General features: G+C 40.1%; 1 protein-coding gene across 1 annotated transcript; it reads left to right on the top strand.

Moving 5' to 3' along the window:
• Positions 1-335: 335 nt before the first annotated feature.
• Positions 336-15,227, top strand: sypl2a (synaptophysin-like 2a). Its single transcript, XM_070847524.1, has 6 exons — positions 336-531; positions 752-826; positions 8,363-8,484; positions 10,317-10,515; positions 11,479-11,652; positions 13,300-15,227. Exons 1-6 carry the CDS (start codon positions 517-519, stop codon positions 13,423-13,425), a joined length of 711 nt encoding a protein of 236 aa, XP_070703625.1. The 5' UTR covers positions 336-516; the 3' UTR covers positions 13,426-15,227.
• Positions 15,228-18,828: the final 3,601 nt, after the last annotated feature.

The following is an 18,828-nucleotide window of genomic DNA, read 5'->3' as shown; positions in this document are numbered from 1 at the left end:
ATTATACTATCAGTCACTTAACATGTTTTCATACTGAATTTTCTTGTTTCGTGTTTGTTTTTGTTTTTTCAATAAAAGACGCACCTGTTTTTCCCTGTTTTTGAAGCAGATAAATAACATGGGATAATAGAGTGCAGATAGAATTATTAATTCCAGATGGAATAAATCCAACAACTAATATTCTGTGGTTGAAAAGGGCAACAGGCCAGCTATATAAACATGTTTCATGTGTATGGACCTGAACAACATGCACACATTTTCGTACTTTTGAAAAGCCGGAAGTGGTGTGTATTTTATTTTGCTCAGGCTGACAGCGCTCCAGTGGTACAGGGCTTCACAGCAGTCTTATCAGTTGCCTGCTTGGCTCGAGCTGTGACGCCTGCTGACAGTCAGTAGCCGCCGTGTCGCCTGCTGTTACCGACCGAATGCAAACCAAGTGACTTTAAGTTAACTTTACAACTAAACTGGCAACTTTTGGAGCGAAATAGGAGCGCTTCCCCCTCACTTCACGTCTCAATGGAACCTGTACAGGTAGGTGAGTTAGCTGAAGACACAGGTTGACTTGAGTCACAGCGTTAGCATGTCGCTAGCAGGGTTTGGCTAACAAGGGCAGGGCCAGTTAGCCGCAAGGTGACAAACAGGTAACGAAATTTGTTTGAGTGCTAATTTAAACGCCAATTCATTCTCATCTGACTACCTACTGTTTTGTGTCTTTGTCAATCTCCCCATACACCTTATTTGTAATAACCAGAAACTGGTGTCTGGCTTTTCTCTGGATCTGGGACCATTGAAAGAGCCTCTTGGATTTATTCGCGTCCTCGAATGGGTAAGTGGAATCAAAAAAGTACTCTGAAATATCTCTTGAGTAACTACATACCATACTACGTTAACATTACAAGTTATCCTTATCACCATATGCATTCAGCATTCCACCAGTTCCACCTACACCATGCAAATGTCCCTCAGCGTTTGAGGCAGGATATGCTTGTACAAAGGCTAAAGTTTACAGCCTGAATGACGTTATGACATTGTTGCAGGTTCCTCTGTATCTGCTTAGTTCATTTGTAACTTTGGAGTCTTGGCTTTTGACCTGGCTCACTGAGTTAAATTATTCCATAGCTTGGGGACTTTGAATGCATCTAGCTACGATTGTAGCTACTGATTACCTTAGTGAAATGTTACCTTTAATAAGGATGTCAAGCTTTTCTTGTAAACCCTGACACTCTTTCCATAGTGAACTTGATGACCAAGCTGGACCATTGCCAGGCAATTCTTAGTTATTGTGACTTCTGTATGGAAGTAGTTCAGCAAGATAATCATAGTTGCATAATTTCAGACAGCTAAGCAGTGCCACCCAGAACAGGAGTTTAGTTGATGCCATGTGTTGTTGCAGCGGGAGAAATCCATTCCCAGGAAAGCAGATGGTTATGTAAGGTGGGCAAAACCGAAGGCAGAGATCTTAGTTAGTTCTCTTGTGAAACAGCACTGGGTGGCTGTTGTAAGGAAGGCCAGCTGTTGAGAATCAAGTAGCCTGAGCAGCAGCTCACTGGACCATGCTCTAAATATCTGCGAGTCTGCGAATGACCTCTTAATGAGTAAGCTGAATGGATCGTATACTAAAAAAAGACAACAGTTCAGGAATGTCCCCTCTTATGGCTCTGCCAATGATCATTGTGCTCTGTATTTCTGGTTGATGCAGAGTACAGTACTCTAATAACAAGCAGAGCTGTGTGTATTTAAGGTGTCGGCTAGTGGAGCAACTGATATTCTCTGCTGCTGTGTTGTGGAGGATAGTGAGTTAAAAAGCTTGGCTATTAAACTTGTTGTTCTGCTAAAGTATATTGCACAATGTGCTGGTAGGGTTGGGAATCAGACTTCAACACATTAAATCAACCGAACTGGGACTGAACTGTTTTATTTTCTTAGTTTTGCAGGTAGGCAAGGACCATAACAGGTCAGGTGATTACAAAGGTTGCGACTAAATCAACAGTTATGTTGAATTATCTTTAATCACTTTATTGGAAAGTGATTAAACTTGAAAGTGAAGGCAAGTTGTTTTCTTCTGTAATGATTAATCAGCCATTCTAACAAGTACATGTATGTCTAAGTTGAACCAGAAAGTCTACCTGTTAGGGTAGTACTGGTAGTTATTGTTTATTTACCTTTATTTACTCTCAGCTAGGGGGAGTTTTCTACAGTCTGCCCGATCATCTCACTGCTCATGTTTCCTGCCTGTCTTCTGCTCCTTCTTAGCGATACCACTGAGAAGCAGTTAGGCAGTTTCTAGGAAGTTGTCTTACTTCTCCATGCAGACTGTTAGATGTAGAGCTGACAAGGTGTCTGGGTCTGACTGGGCAACGCTGACTTCCCATGAAACCGTAAATCCTGCTGGCTGCTGCAGCGCAGCATTCTCTGAACATCTCTTTGGGATGGTATAAGTGTACTGCACACATGCCTCTGCGGTCAGTCAGCACTAGATTGTATGAAGGCCATAGCCATACTTGACGTAGCAACTGGTTTTGGAAGTTTTTATTTTTTATTTTTTGCAGACAAAAGGACATGTTTCTGTCATTTCCTTACATTTCTCGTTAAAAGGTACAAGGCATCGGATTGTAGAAGAGATGGTCACATCAGTTGAATCTTTGAGGAGCGAGCAAGCAGCAACAACAATCATGGTTGAATGGTTAGGTTTACATCCTAGAACCAAGAAAATTGCAACTGTACTGAAGTGACTGAAAAATATACAAACTTCTCTCTTGAAATACTGACTCAGTACATTTCATAACACAAGATCTAATGACCTCAGTTGCCAAGCCCTCTAGTCTTTCTGTTTAATCAAACTGATATCAAAGCTTGAAGAGACGCAGGGCTCCACCCTAACTTTTTCCAGTAGTAGCACAGGTGCTTCCTAATGAAAATTTTAGGAGCTCCAGCACAAAATTTAGGAGCACCACTTAATGATGACAGCTTAAGCTATTGATATTAATAGTTATTTTGTTTACCAACCCTGTCACCAGCCCTTCCTGTCAAACAACCAGCTGCTCCACCAGAAATCTTCCCATGTCTCCCAATTAACCACTGCCTGAATATAATGTCAGGCCTCCACCCCCACCTCTGTCTGTCTCTGTTTGACTGTTTGCACATCCGTCTATGCATCTCTGTTGCTCTTTGTTTACACACAACTGACAAATATGTGTAATCAGTACATAAATTAAAAGTCAAAGTCACAAACAGCAGTGACACCGCTTCCAGTAAATATTGTGCATGGGCAGATTTGCAGATTTGTGAATGCATTGTTGGAAACCTTATTGTAAGGAACACAAAAATGTTTTTGTACAAGCCCCTTTTTGTCATTTTGCAACGTTTAAAAGGTTAAATGTGGTCTAATATAAGCAGTTATACATTTTGGCCTAAGTAAGATACTCTACAGTCTAAATTTGCCAAAATTAACATTGATACCTAGCCATAGTAAAATTCAACTCTTCTTCTTCAAATGTCTCTCCAGAAAGCAGAAATGTGAGGTCACAAATATTAAGGTAGTGTGTTTCTGTAGTCTGTGGGCAGTAGTTCGCAGGGTTATCATCTATGATGTGTGCAAATATCTCACTTCATCTTGCCAATACATTTTCTTCTCCATTTCTGGTTCATTGTTTCCCTCCATTTGCTCACAATTGTTAGTGTCCAAATCTTGTTACTGATTAGGGCAGCTGCTGTCTATATGGAAACGTGGGCATCATTTGGTGGCTCTGCTTTTTGATGCTTGAGGATTTTTGCTCATTTTATAATAGTCACTGAGCTTTCAAATCTGAGTTTTTAACCACTGTTATATCTAATTTCTCCAGACACATTTGTTGCTGGTCTGCTTCATTGTCATGGCTGAACTAGACAATTCTTCCAGGGTGAGGCGTTCTTCGTACTGTGCTGTGAGAAACCGTTTGACTCCCTCCTGCATTGTGTTGCTCCTGGAAGATGTGTATTTAGACCACAGCCAATGAGTATGGACGTTAGCCAGCAACAGCAGTCTTTTCAGTGTCAGGTGGAGGATGGTCACAACTGATGGAACGTGGTAATCAGGTTATTTTTGCAATCATGACCTGTTAGGCTTTTTTTGGGCCATCAGTGTATGTCCATGAGATGTACATAGACAAATGAAATTTGTGGTAAAAGTTGCTGATATCAGGACCTTGTCAATGGCTGTTGCTGTTTCTTATCTGTCCTGCCACTCCTTGATCAGCAGAGGTATGGAGGAATGCTTCGGTCAGTCTGTGGTAGACAGGGCGGGAGTTCCCTGTCCAGTGTCTCAACCAGTCAGGAGGGTTTATTTGGGGCGCTGTCAGATTGCCCTGGGTGGGTCAAACAGGGCTGAGATGAAAGCTGAGAAATGTTGTTGAGATCCAGAGACACCTGAAAGATGAAACCCATTCCTGGAAATCCTCACTGGGACTGAAGCTTGCTAAATACTGCACTCCATTTCTGTGTGTGCGGTTCTGCTGTTTATCTTGCTGTGTTTGCTACACTACTGCAGCCTGCAGGCTCTTCATCTCAGTGCCTGGTCCAGTGCTCTGGCCCAATGTATACAACTGCTATGTAGCTGAAAGGGATTCTGAAGATTTGGGAATGTACTAGATGTGGGTGTAAGTGAACAAAGGACATTATTCTTGAGAGAAAGTATGGAAGCAACTGTCACATGCCCTAATCAGAAGCTTTTCATTGGAGGAAGGATGTCTTGGGAGGGGGGAGAGGTGTGTGTGGGGGGGGTGCCCTTTGTCAGTCAGTGTTTATAGGCAATGTAGTGCTTACTCATACTGCAACACCTATGGGGAAAGAGCAAATTTCTCGCGACCATGTCATATCATCACTGCCATAAGAAAACCATAAATCTCCAATTACATTGCTTCAATTAAGTTAAAGGATTACATGCCCACAATGGTTTGAGAACATTTTCTTTTGACTGATCAAAAAGTTTGTGCATATTTGGTATTATGTGTTACGCAATGTGTTTCCAGTCATCCAGCAGCTAGTACATTCGATACGATTTTTGGCATATCACATATGTATTGGCATATATGGCGGCAGATAAGTCACAGGATATTGTAGTATATATGTTTGGAGTAATTTAGTGGCACGTTTTTTTAAGTCTTGAATAATGGTAAAATATGATCAAGGATCTTTCATTTATACTAATAAAGGGAACAAGTTTCACAAAGTGTCTCATCAGGCCCATGAAAAGGGCATGAAATGGGCCAAAGGCTTATATGCATGAAAATAATCGTTCAAAGATAACTGTTTGTGTTGGCACACACCTGTGTAAGACTTATTGATTTAAAGCTTTGACAACCAAAGACAGATTTTGTCAAAGTGCTGACAGTGTCAGATATTTAGCACCCAAATTGAACAATGGGACTGCTGCTGCAACTCAATTCTACATCTATGAAAAGAAACCAAATGCACTGGCCAACGCCTACAGCCAGATGTATGTGGATACCACAGTGACATGCATGTATCTATAGTTATCGGAATTAGATTTAAAAAAGACCCATTGAGCACTGGCTTGTTTTTTGCTTTATTTTTGACCTTCATCGTAGCGCTATGAATCCCCAGGCTTTAATTACACATTCTGACATGTCTCAAATCTGATATCATACAGTCTGACAGAGATTGCAGCCAAGATTTATTAGACCATTGTGTAAGGGAATGAACCTAAAAGATCACTGTACAGCAGCAGTTATAGCACATCTTACAGCCTCTGTAGGCACACATACTGCACTGAGTAAAATTAATAGACTTTATGTAAGTATTGTAACAATGTTTAAGAAAGACTGTTAACATTTCCCCAAAAAGTAGTCCCAAGTGTCCCAGCCTTGATGAAACACAATACATTTTCTTACTACTTACCACAAATTAGTTACATGGGTGGCATGCCTAGAATGTTGGCCACTGTTGGCTGGATGACAGAGAGCTGCTGTATGAAATCCTACTCTGCTCTGTTCCTAGTTTGTAAGTCTATTTTAGCATGTAATGTCTTGTTTTTTTAAAAATAGGATGAATAGGCAGTTGGAGTACAACTCTACTACACGGTTGAGATCCTGTTTACTGATATAGTACCTTTTTAATAGGTTTTTCCTGGCTCAGGAAGGACCACTAGTGCTAGCCAAGGGTGTAAGAGGTTTTAGACAGGACTTGGGTTTATAGTGTCACTAGGGTTATATTCAAGTGTTAGCTTTTATAAATATTTCCGTACAGTGTAGATTGCACAATTTCTGAGTGCTATACAAGCCTGAAATGTTGTCGGAGTCCGGTCCAGCTCCAATGCCAACAACATTCAACCAGACCTAAGTATCAGCCTGGGTCATTTGTACTGTGGATGAAGAGTAGCTGTTCAGATCTTATCCAAACCTGGACGTGTTTGAACCCAAACCTGTTTTGCTACTAAATTCAAACTCCTGACTGCAGTTTGTGCTGCACTGCAGTCGATCCTCTGGTGGCCCCGGAGTTGCAGTGGCATCACAGTTTTTCTGCACAGTCAGTTCATGTGAAAGGTTGGAGGAAACGGTCTGGGTTCCTCTCTGCTTTCCATTCTTCCTGCTAGTGTCTGCTCTCTGTCAGCATAGTTGAAGATATCAGCTTGTTTTTCTCTCTTGTGAAAAAAACTTTTTGCTGACATTCATCCTTATGCAGTATGAAAACTTCTACAGAGTAAAATTTGCATTCACTGTTGGGCATGGGCCGATGTAAAAGATTTTCAATCTTGTTTGATATTAAGCCTATGACCAAAGGTGACTGGTAATGCTGGATTTTACCACCAGGTGTTGCACGTGACTCAGTCGCTCCTGAGTGGAACATAATGACAATGTAACGGCATCACTATCAGGACAACTGAGCAACCATTCAGTTTAACTTTTCTTCTTCAAAATTGAACGTCAAAATGAAAGACATGATGTTGCCTCCTGTGGGCAACAGCAAGGTTGTGATGAAAGATAAAGTCACCGGCCCAGCTGATCTTGGTTTTTAGCCTCGAAGGCTAACGCAGCAATGCTAATGTTGTCTGTCGTGTTTACACAGCGTCTAAAGTCTGGTTTGGTAACAGTGGAGCATTTTACTGGATTAAACCTTAGAGCTCCATCCAGCCAGTTTGTGTGCTTGTTTAGTTTTCTGTGGAAATTCTCACTAGTAGACACTAGTGGCTCTGTTTGCAGCCTAAACAAGCATAATATTGTGCTAATCACATAGACATGTTTCTATTACTAATGGACTGGTTGCAGACTTTCCTCTGACAAGGCTACTTTTTAATTTTAATTTTCTCATAACAAATGCAGGTTCATTCAGTCCACATAAAATTAAACTGGGTTAAGCTTGTTCAAAGTCTTAGTTATCCTTTATTTTGCCAAGTTTTGTGTTTTCATCTCAGTGCTGCATTGTAAACATGCTATAGCAGTGTATATGCCATTCATCCGACACACAGGACAAAGTAAAGTTTCTGTCAGCGAAAATGTCTTGTTTTCAGCAATGTTTTTACAGCTTTTGCCACAACAGTATGGCTCAGTGATGTGTTTAAATAGTTAGTTAGTAGTACAGTGTAGCTCTAAGATATTAGGCTGTGGATACACATACAATACTTAGGCTTCATAAGACTACCAGTATAATATCTGTTCTTTAGTAGAAATGTATTCAAATTGTATGATAACGATGTGAACATCACAGAACATGTTTTTATAGAAGCCTGTCTGCCCAGTGTATATTGGCCTTATCCTATCTGGAAACATGCAGTAGCCCAGCAGAGAAAATGTTTTATTGTCTGTGAAAATAAAATCTTAATTGCTGACATTGAACCACGTGTACACTGTGAAAAGATGGCTTTTTGTTAGAGCTGGTTGAAGTTGGAGGTTTGCTTTGTCTGCTTCATGTTAAAGGGTTCGACATTTTTGCTTTCAGCTCTCTGAGGGCGAGGGAGGGAGTTTCCTGTGTGGGGAAAAGGATGTAACAACTGCAGGGAGGAGAGTGATAGTGGAGCAGGGAATTTAGTTCAGAAGGTGAAAAGAATCACGTTTGTTACTTGTGGGGAGGGAAAGGGAATCCTGGGACTGATTTTTATATTGACTTAAAAGTATAAACTTACCTCTGATCCGAAAAGGAAGTACAGTTCAAAAGTGTCTTTATTTAATCATTACAAATATAAGGACTTAAAAATCATTAAACTGGCTTTAATTTAAATGCTGTGTATAGATTTAAATTTTTGTAGAACTAGACAAATTCCCAAAAATTGTTTTATGTTCTTTAAAACCAAAAGCCTTACAGCTTGAGAGGCCTGTCAGTCTTTCACTTTTACAACCTCTTAACCTCGCATATTTCTCTGCCACTACAGGTCTTCACCATCTTTGCCTTCGCCACCACTGGAGGTTACTCAGGAACGACCCACTTTACAGTTAAATGCACAGAAGCAGGCGAACCACAGGATGTCAGGCCTGTGTTTGGCTACCCATTCAGGTACTGAATACTAGAGCACTCTCAGTCATAGTAGCCATTGCTGTTAATCACTTTTTGAAGCCCTGTCCACATCTCTGCCAATACATTTAGAAATGCAGACTAAAACACCAGGACAAACACTTGATCATATCTCCTCCTTTAGGTGTCAAACAACACAATTGTGCGCTACTGCCATCATCTGGTGAAATTTTTGGTTACTCCTCTTTGTCTCAGCAGGTTACTCGTCCACTCTGTCCCCTGCAGCTTTCTCTGTACTTTCTTATTTTGTCTCGCAGTGTAGCCAAACACATAGTACTGATGTTGCAGTCGCATATCTCTGTGTTTCTGGCTACAAAAGCTTAAAATAAGGTAACCAGGTGACCGGTGCGAACAGCAATAGCTGGTTGGCAACATTTAGATTCACTATCAAATCCAACTGGGCCATATAGTTGAACTCAGTATCAAAAATAGAATATCGTTCAAATGGCACAACTTGCCCCACAGCAAGAAGGTTCTAAGGTCGTATCCGCTGGCTGGGAGGTTTGCGGTTTGAACCTTGAACCTTTCTGTGTGGAGTTTTTGTTCTCCCCAGGTACTCCAGCTTCCTCCCACAGTCCAAAGACATGTAGGTTAGGTTAAATGGTGACTCTAAATTACCTGTTGGTGTGAGCATGAGTGGTTGTCTGTCTCTGTGTCAAGAGTGTACCCCGCCTCTGGACTAATGTCTGCTGGGAATTAGCTCCAGCCCCCGCAAGAATTAACAATATAGACAGTGGATGGATGGATCATATGGGAAATGTATACAGAACCAAATGGATTATGTTTGGTGTTCCAATAGTAACAAATGACATCAGACAAATCGTTTTACTTATGCATGACTTATTCTTGTTTTTACAACTTTTTGGAATTATGAATTTGAACAACAGTTTTGTGCCATGATAGCATGATATGATCATATCATCATACAATTCCACTGAAACTCACTAAAGACAGGGCTGTTAGTCGAAGTGGCGATCTCACTGGACAGCAGTAGGGTGCCAGCATTACATTCATCAGAAGTCCAGCTGACTGTCGTAGCATTCTGCAGAAGTGCAGTGAACAGGGCGGTTAGCAGAAACAGAATGTGCCTGGTGCAGCTCTGTGCTGGTTAGGTATCCCATTAGGGGACATTTATAAAGGACCACCGCCCTTTTTTAATACTCCTTAAGTTGCAGTAGCTCTTATTTACTTAAGGACTGCAATGAGGTTTTACACGGTAAAATAAAAATTATACCATCTGGGAAAAGCAGGTGTAGAATCTGCAACAGTGTTTGTTTTATCAGTCACAAATGGACAGTGTAGGGTCAAAACAGAGTTGGACAGAGAGGAAAAATGTTTACTAGTTACCATTAGTTGTAATAAAGTTTTAATACAGTAGTTCAGACAATGACGTGCGACAGCAGCAAATAAAAAAATGTGCTATGAACTCCAGATCTCCATTCTGCGCCATTTGAAACCAAAGCGGTTTTTTTTCTCATTATCATGTAGTGCAGTTTGATATCAGAAAGTTCTTCTGTTTGTCGTGATAAAAAATACTTGGAAGAAAAGGTCAAAACCCAATCCCTGTGATATTCCTCTATGACAGAGGTGACCTATGATCATACAGATGAGTTGAAGGTTCTGTTTAACTTGTGCACACACTCCTTGTAAAATAAAAAGCTTGCTTAATTCTTTCATATGTTTTGTTCTTGCCTCCTTTGGACAGAAGAGTAACGCAGGTGAGGACGTATTTTCTCTGAAATCACAATGAGTGCAAAAACGGGATTCATCAGAGCGACTGTTGAAAGTGTCTTTCCTTCTCCACCTCCCTTCAGGCTGCAAGCATATCCATATAAGATACCGACATGTAACAGCAGTCCTACCAATCAGACCTACCTGCAGGGGGACTTCTCCTCCTCGGCAGAGTTCTTTGTGTGTGTCGGTGTGTTTGGGTTCCTTTATTGCACCGCCACACTGGTCCTCTACCTGGGCTACCAGAACACCTACCGCCAGACCACCCGTGGCCCCATTATAGTGAGTACACATCCTCTTTTTTCATACTTCATGCGTCTTTTCACGCAGAGCTGAAGTTGGTGTGAACATGGCCTGACTACACCACAGCTCTCTGGGAATTTCATTAGTAAATGTAATAGCATCCCAGTGTCTCCCCTTGACTCAGACATCGTCCTGTAGCATGATGTGAATAAGTTGAGAGAGGTTAAATTTTATGCAAACGTCTTCTGACGCGTGGGAGCGACAACCTTTGGACAGTAGGCACAATGCAAAGCTTCCTCATTCAATATAACAACTTTAACAAGCTACTGGGACTTGAAAATAATATGTAGAAACGCATTGCTCAGGAAATGAACAGTTGCCTTGTGCACCAGTACAGTGGTGATGGAACTGTCCGACCAGAGCTGAGAATGAAGAGCACTGGGGTTCAGATGAGTTATTTTTAACAGCAGGTGAACATATCATTTTTTGTATCCCCCTTCTAAGATCACTTCAACAAATGTTTTATATCAGTAATAATCTCTTAGCACTCTGAAAGAGAAAATTATTGAGATTGAATATCTAGCAGAATTTTGATGGGGTAACTAGTTAGGACGAGTACAGTTGCACGCAAAATGTACAAACTTTCAGCTGTGTTTAATGAACACCTCAAACTAGATCAATTTAAAAAGCTCAACACAACTAATATTACAGGTGGTTTCTCAGGCAGAAAGACAGTGAAAGTTTTATTTTGGAGAACATGTGCATAGAAAATAATCTAGAGACGAATCATAAATATGGCCAAAGCATTAGTGCAGGGTATTCTTTTGAATTTGAAAGGAAGCAAATAAGAACTCTTAAAGGTTACCGGAGTTTTCTTGTTGGTAAGAGAGCGTGCTCATTTTATTTAGTACATTAGTTTGCATGCAACCGTCTGAATTGTCATGTGATGTTAATGTGTCTGTGTGGAAGCATGCTCAGTGTGTGCTGTGTGCTCCCTGCCAGGACCTGGGAGTGACTGCTGCCTTTGCCTTCCTGTGGCTTGTGTCTTCCTCAGCCTGGGGCAAAGGCCTGACTGATGTCAAATGGGCCACTAACCCCGAGCACCTAGTGCAGCAATGCAAGGACGTCTGTCACCCAGGAGAGTTTCCCTCCATGGGCCGCCTCAATGCCTCTGTGGTAAGTCATGGTGAAGTACTGCCGCAGGCCTTATTACTTCCTTCTTAAGAGCCCCTCCATTTTTGGAATGGCCATATCGGTCAGATTGAGGAAACAATACGATTTTTTTTTTTTAACCTTGTGAAACTTATCTGCTCCAGAATTTGGGGGACTTTGCAGAATTGTCTCAAACAGTTTGATTATTTTGAGTAAATTGTATTTACTTCCCTTAAAATTTCTTTATTGCACCTCAAAGCCTCAAATGCATATTCAATAATTGTCTTTTTTGTATGACACAAACTATCATTAATCATAGTTCATTACCACAACATATATGATTGTTTATGCAGAATGTGCTGGCAAACTACGTGGCCACAGCCTGACCATGGAAGCAGACCAACACCACTGCCAAATCATCACCTTACTTATCTTTGTAGCCAGGTTACTTTTATATTATTTTCTGGTGTAAGCCATTTTAAAAAGCCGATTTTTTTTCAGTTTAGGGAAATATGCATTTGTCTTTATCTTTGCCTGTGGAGCTGTGAACCTGAATGGGATCCTGCTTTCTGTATTTCATTTCATCACAGGTTGATCAGCATGCCAGCGTGAAAATCTAACATTAATTTTACTGTTATTGTACAGTTACACTAAAATAGGAGAATGAATAACTGCTTTTATTTTGAAGCTTTGTGCCAATATGCAATTAAGCATGTAACACAATATGAATTATTAATAATAATTTTCAAAGTACAGTTATCTGGTCTGTGTCCAATTTTTCATAAATACATTGCATGCACGCAACAGAGGCAGCCCTTCTTTTATGTACAAGTTCCTCATCTCGTCTTGGCTGGTTAGAGTCTTTCTCCTGTTTGGAATTACCCCATTCTGTGTCACATTCACTGTCCTCCATGTTTGTTTGTGTTGCCTTCATGCAAATTTCCTGCCTGTATTCATGCCATGCAGGTGAACAGAAAGCGATTTCCAAACGACCAAAAATATTGCCATTAAGAGTACAGGTGATGCAACTGAATAAACGATAGAGCGTTTTCTGAAATTCTATGATATCTATCATCACACTGCACAGCCCTATTTTCAACACTGTTCCACTACTACTGGAGGGTGGCTGATGGCAGAGTCCAGCCAGTGCCATCTGGTGTTCATAATATAAACAGACGTTCTTGTCCATTGCTGGGACAGCCTCACTATTTTCTGCAGCAATGTAGGATTGACTATGTAAAACACACTTTGTAACATGAATAATGTATCCTCACAGTAGCATTTTATTTTCCATTGTTGGATTCACTGGTTGAGACAAACTAATTGTGTAAATGCTATAATATAATAATCAAATGTTTTGGTGTCCTAGTATGTACATTTATTGACAACGATCCAAATGTTGACATACAGGTCAAACCTATTTTTAGGCCTCACTTAAAAGTCCCCAATATTCAAATTTCCATATAGTTTGTACAGTGTAGTGTGTTTATATTGAGCCGTGTATGGCTGCAACAGATGGATACAATATCATGAACAAAATGAATCTAAACTCTAAACTCTCACAGACTGACTACTCACAAATATCCATTGAAGTCACTTTGTCAAAAAACAACTAAGCTTAAAAGTTTGCAGTAAACTAATCATATTATCTGTTTTCCTGTCTTTCTACAGATTTTTGGGTTTTTGAATTTGATCCTGTGGACGGGTAACTGTTGGTTCATTTACAAGGAGACTCCTTTCCACAAGGACCCCAACCCACCAGCCACCATAGAAGAAGGGGGAGTCCCTGGGCCGTAATCATAACTATGCTCCTGTGCCCACAGCAGATTTGCTTTGTGCCCAACACTGGTCTCTGATGTTAACCTGCAGAAATGGAAACAAAAGGAAGGCAGTTGCCCTAAACCCCCCCCCCTATACCTCCCAACACTTGTCAGAGCAGTTTGTTCAGTTAGCTCAAGTTAACCCAGTCTCTAAAGACTGAGCAACACTAAGTTCTTTGGTTTTCAAAATCTGTCACCAAGCCCCAGTTCCTGCGTGCCTTAAACAATGAGTGCAAATACAAATTAATATGCTTACACACTATGTAAAATAAGAGCCACTGTGAATGTAGTATGCCTGAGTTAAAACTAAAGCTGCATGTATTTGGTCTTCAGAACAGCAGGCCTGAAGTGCATTTGCTTCCACATTAGCGCATTATCCTCCCTTGATGTCTGCCCTTATGGGAGCCACCAAGTGATGCAATTGTGATGTAACAATCTCTGCTAGTCCTCGGCGAGGCAAAAGAAAAAGGATTAACAGAAGTTGAAATGAAACAACCTTTTCATCCAATAAAAGCGAATGTTGTCACGAGAAAACACGTCCAGGAGCAAACTTTTTAGATTGGAGCGAATTCACACCTGAGCAGGAGTCCAGTAATGTATCCGTAATACCGTTCCATTATGTAATCTTTAAGAGGACGTGCTACAGTACAGATTCTGAGTACTGTAATTATCATCATAAGTCATTTACTTCAATTTTAGTAGATGAGCCTGAAAGTCAAAAATGTTGAATCTTTTCCCTCCCTCCCTCCCTCCGTGCTTTTCCGCCGTTAGTATTCAGTTCTGCAAACACACAAATGATACAGTTTCACAACACTTTGATTTTCTTGCACTTAACCATTGATGGCAAAAAGAAACACTGCCTGTATCCAGAAAACAGGCTCTCTCATGTTTACTCCTCAGCAGCAGTTCTCCATGACTTCACAGTGGAAGTCACTGAAATATATCAGGTCAAACAGTGGTCCTCTTTGATCAAAATGTTACATGTACACTACGAAATAACATTACAACATAACACTATTTTTGGCAAAAAGGTGACAGTGACATTATTTATATACAGTTCATATGTATTTTTATCAACATTAATTGGTCCGTTGCATATTTTTAAAACCAATGTTGGGTTTCTGTTTGTATTTCCCAATGGAAAAGTGTCAGTGTGCAGCTTCTCTGTTGTTTTTTTCTTTTTTTTAATAATGTCAGACTTGCTGGTAAATTTGTATCACTGCCTTAGGCTTAATCTTGTGATGGTTAATAGTTCAAGTCACAAATTTGGCTAAATGTGGTTGCCAGATTAATGTAATCCTGCTGTATTTCTTAATGACTCCTGCACATAGTTCTGCTCTACATGGAACTTGACAGCCAATGTCATACGTTTGGTTTGTATTGAACTACAGTTGTCACTGTTAAGAACACACTGGCTATTTGCATTGCACTAATGATTCCTATGAAGTAACTGTTTTGATTTGAATTATTTGGCCATCTGTGCAGCTGTTTTATTTCATCACCTCAGCCTCTAGGGAATAAAGAGGGGGCTGTTTGAGTCACTATAAGTCAAGTAATATATTTTCCACATCATATTGAAACTAGACACATTTAGTAAGTTATCAATATTATACATTTTGGAGAGAGAAGAGAGAAATCTTTAGTTGTAGCACAGCGATATGTGGGATGTTTATGTAATTGATTATTGACATTGGACTTAATGTGTTTTATGCCTTATTTGTGCAAAAGGAAGCAATGATTTATCTGTATTGACGTGCAAAACATGAGAGCTGCAACTGCTGGGTTCTGTCTCCTTTCTTAACTACATTGCAAAATGACTTAATAAGTCGGCACACCTGCCTCTTTCACCACCCACCCTCCTGATTTACAGACATTTAAAGCCACTATGCACAATTTGTGAGTGTGCCATCTTTCATATTCGTGTAACAGCATATGTTTTTAGGTAGAAATTAGATAATCCTGGTTTAAAGTGATGCACTCTGCATATGTGTGTCTTTCAATCCGTTCATTCACAGTCTCGGGATCAGATCCATTGAGTCAGGCAGTATTGTCTGCCAGTACCTCCGTCATACAAACACTAGATGATGCCAAATTCAGAGAGAATCTACAACATTACACACTGAGGCTTCAACTCCTGGTTTGGATGATGAACCAGTAACAGCCATATGTGTGTAGAGATAAATGAAATCATCCAACTGTTTATTGGGTCACTGGTTAGCATAAAGGGAAGAGCCAGTGTCATCCATCCATGGCAGATTGATCCCAGAGCATAGTCACTGTTCTTTCTTCCCTGCATCACCACCACTCCTCTCTCCCACCAGGAGGGAAGATAAGGGAAGGACTGTTTCTATTGGATGCTACCATAGTACATATGCAAATGTCACAGAGAAGGGTCCTCAGGCTTTTAGCTTGTGACCCCTTAAAAGGAAGCAAGGCTTCAGAGTCAACAACAGTTTTGAGCGGGTCAACCCAGTAGAGAGTGTAACGTTTCAGCTTGTCATTAAGGACACTGAAAGAGGTGACAAAATCCAGTTTTTCAGAAGGAAGGGGTTATAAAAGACATTCTAAAAAAAAAAATAAAAAGCCTGTATCCCTTCAATGATCGAGTGACCCCTTAAATACATCTTGGGATCACATAGAATGGACAGAGGGAGTTGTGAGCCACTAGCACAGATGTATATTTGAGTCTGAAACACAGAGGAACTTTCTCTCCTTTGACACCTTTCACACTACTTTGGCTGGTGGGGATATTTTACACGCAGGCTTTGCCCATTAATGAAGCCATAAAATAAGGTTTGGACGGCCACACAAAAAGTCAGTATCATGTTACTTTATGTAAAATCTTAATTTGTCAAGTAACTAGTTACTACAGCTGTCAAATAGAAAAGTTTTCCCTCTGAAGTAAAGTAGGTTAGAAGTGTGAAGTACCATATAATGGATAACTCAAGCAAAGTATCTCAAGATTTTACAATTGGGTAAATCCACTTAATTCCACCACTGATGCTTTGGCCAGTGCATGTACAGCATCACACAGCATTTAATTTAGCACTAAACAGTGACACTTATTTGTAAGACTCAGACTGCTGACGCTTCATATTTACTTTTGCAGAATTTTAGAATAAATTTTGCAGACATTTTGTCTCCCTACTCTGACACTGGAATCACATTAGGAAGGCACACGGGAAGAAATAGGCATGAAAAAGTTCAATGGCTGAGCCCAACATGTATTAATAATAATAATAAAATAATAATTTTACAGTAACTGAACTGCTTCTTTAGCGCTTCAAGATCTGTTGGATATTAGTACAGCAGCAAGGGTCGACTGTGGTTCATTCACAGTTACAGTTTCTGTTTTGTATCTGGTGTCATCTGTGGGTTAATATCAGCTGGATAATTCTGCTCCCCCAATTTCTGGTTGTATTGTATTGATTTTACTCAGGTAAAAGGACAAGGCTTGGACATGTCTTCAATATTTATCTATGGTAGGTTGTATACCTGCTGTAATGATCACGGATTTACTTGAAATTTGAAATTTGTCGGAGGGCTAACAAATAAATTCAATATTTAATATTCACATTTTCATATAATCCAATTAAATGTTTTATCTCAAATTGAAATCAACTATTGTTCATCAGTAACTTTTGGAAAGCACATTACACTTTTTTCAGGCAAGTTAAAGTGACGCTTCATTCCCACTGACAGATGCGCACATGTCTTTCTGGAGCTGGTTGTATGATAATATGATACAAGTGGGGCCAAGACAAGGCTGCAGACATACACAGTGTACATGTGATGTAAAGTCACATCACGTCTTCATGGGGAATAGTACTTGTGTTTCTAGCTATGTGAGGCTTAACCACTTACAGGGATTAGGAAAGGAGAAGGTGTGCTCACGTGTGTGGGCCTGTGACTTCTGACCACCGTTTAAGAAAATGCTCTCTCTGTGCTTCACTCTTGCACTGAACAGTGAGTTTGTCCTGTTGACAGAATATACGCTCAAATTTATAAATATAGGCTGAACCAGTCCTCATTCGTGTACCGATGATTGACTGAAGTATCAGTTCAGTGGCTCGGATCTGAACAAGAAGAAAGACATTTACATAGAAATGTTTGAGCCTAAATAGTGATATAATGAGGATGCAGATATGCTGAAAGTATGAACATATGTACATGAGCAGTGTTAAGATGGGTTTCAATGCTCTGTTATTTCTAATGTTTTATCTACTCTTATTTACAGACGTAAACGAGACAGAATATTAGAAACATCTCTCGTCTTCATGCAGTCCAAATATAGGCTGAACCACAGTTACAGCCGCTCAGAAAAACTAAGCAGCTTTGAGGGTTGTGAGCAAAGGAAGTGCGCTACACAACTTACTTAGTCTGGAGACACAATTCTACTGGAGCTTCATCATCACTCATGAAGGCTTGGTTACCAACGCGGGGACCCAAGTCACCACAGGCCTAAAAAATCATTGTGTCTCATAAAGTCTCTTATAAAGGCCCCCTGACAAAATGTAGTTTTAATTATCTATGTTGTTTCTCACATGATGCATACACCTAAATAAAACTGTGTTTAACCACATTACCAAAAATTCATGCGCATCAAACCCACATTTACTGAAGTACTGTACTTAAGCAACATTTTAAATTACTCGTACTTAACTTGAGTATTTCAGCTTTATACTACTTTTATACCTGTGCTCCTCTACATTGTCAAGCCAATATTGTAGTTTGTACTCATCGACTGTATTTACACGTATTGCTTTATACAGTCCATGTTTGTACTCCAGCACATTTATTTTACAACATTAGTTTCAAGTTACTTTGCAGATTCAGATTATCAATACAAATGTAATGACTAAATGATGAACTATTATGGATTAAACTAGTTAGCAGTCTTGTGATTGAAACCTTTACCAGCTGTAACAGTTGTGATGCTCACACTTTAATACCTCACTGACTATAATCCAGTAATATAAATTCTATCTGGTTTCCTCCTACTCAGATGCCTCGTTGTTTGCATCACACCACAGATCAGATCAGTGAGACATTGTTACACATCTTGAATGGCTGTCATGCTTACAAAGGAATGTGCGTAGCACGTCATGATAGAAGAGTTCTCTCATAGCAAATGAGTCGAACCATTTTCCACCCCCAGTGAGAGTGTACAAGGAATCCTGAGTCAAACCTTCCATGTTTCATCTCTGCAACTGCCAATACACCAGATACTGAAGTGGTCAATGAAGAGTCCAAAGAAGTGCTTGTTTCAGAGGTGCCCTGAACCTTTAGACTTAAGACTTTTTTTCTTTATTTGATCCTCCATAGGGGGAAATTCTCATGTTACAGCAGCAACAATAGAACAGGGAGAGTGAAAAGAAGT

Source organism: Pempheris klunzingeri, chromosome 2 (genome assembly GCF_042242105.1).
Source record: "Pempheris klunzingeri isolate RE-2024b chromosome 2, fPemKlu1.hap1, whole genome shotgun sequence".
In the NCBI taxonomy this organism is placed as follows: domain Eukaryota; kingdom Metazoa; phylum Chordata; class Actinopteri; order Acropomatiformes; family Pempheridae; genus Pempheris; species Pempheris klunzingeri.
Note: the sequence above shows the minus strand (reverse complement) of the source record. Positions and strands in the feature narration are given on the sequence as shown.

What these genes read in the sequence shown, in the direction of transcription:
- sypl2a (XM_070847524.1), top strand. An exon ending in GTGTTTGGCTACCCATTCAG is followed by an intron (nt 8,485 to 10,316) that starts GTACTGAATACT and finishes ACCTCCCTTCAG; the next exon opens with GCTGCAAGCATATCCATATA. An exon ending in CCACCCGTGGCCCCATTATA is followed by an intron (nt 10,516 to 11,478) that starts GTGAGTACACAT and finishes GCTCCCTGCCAG; the next exon opens with GACCTGGGAGTGACTGCTGC.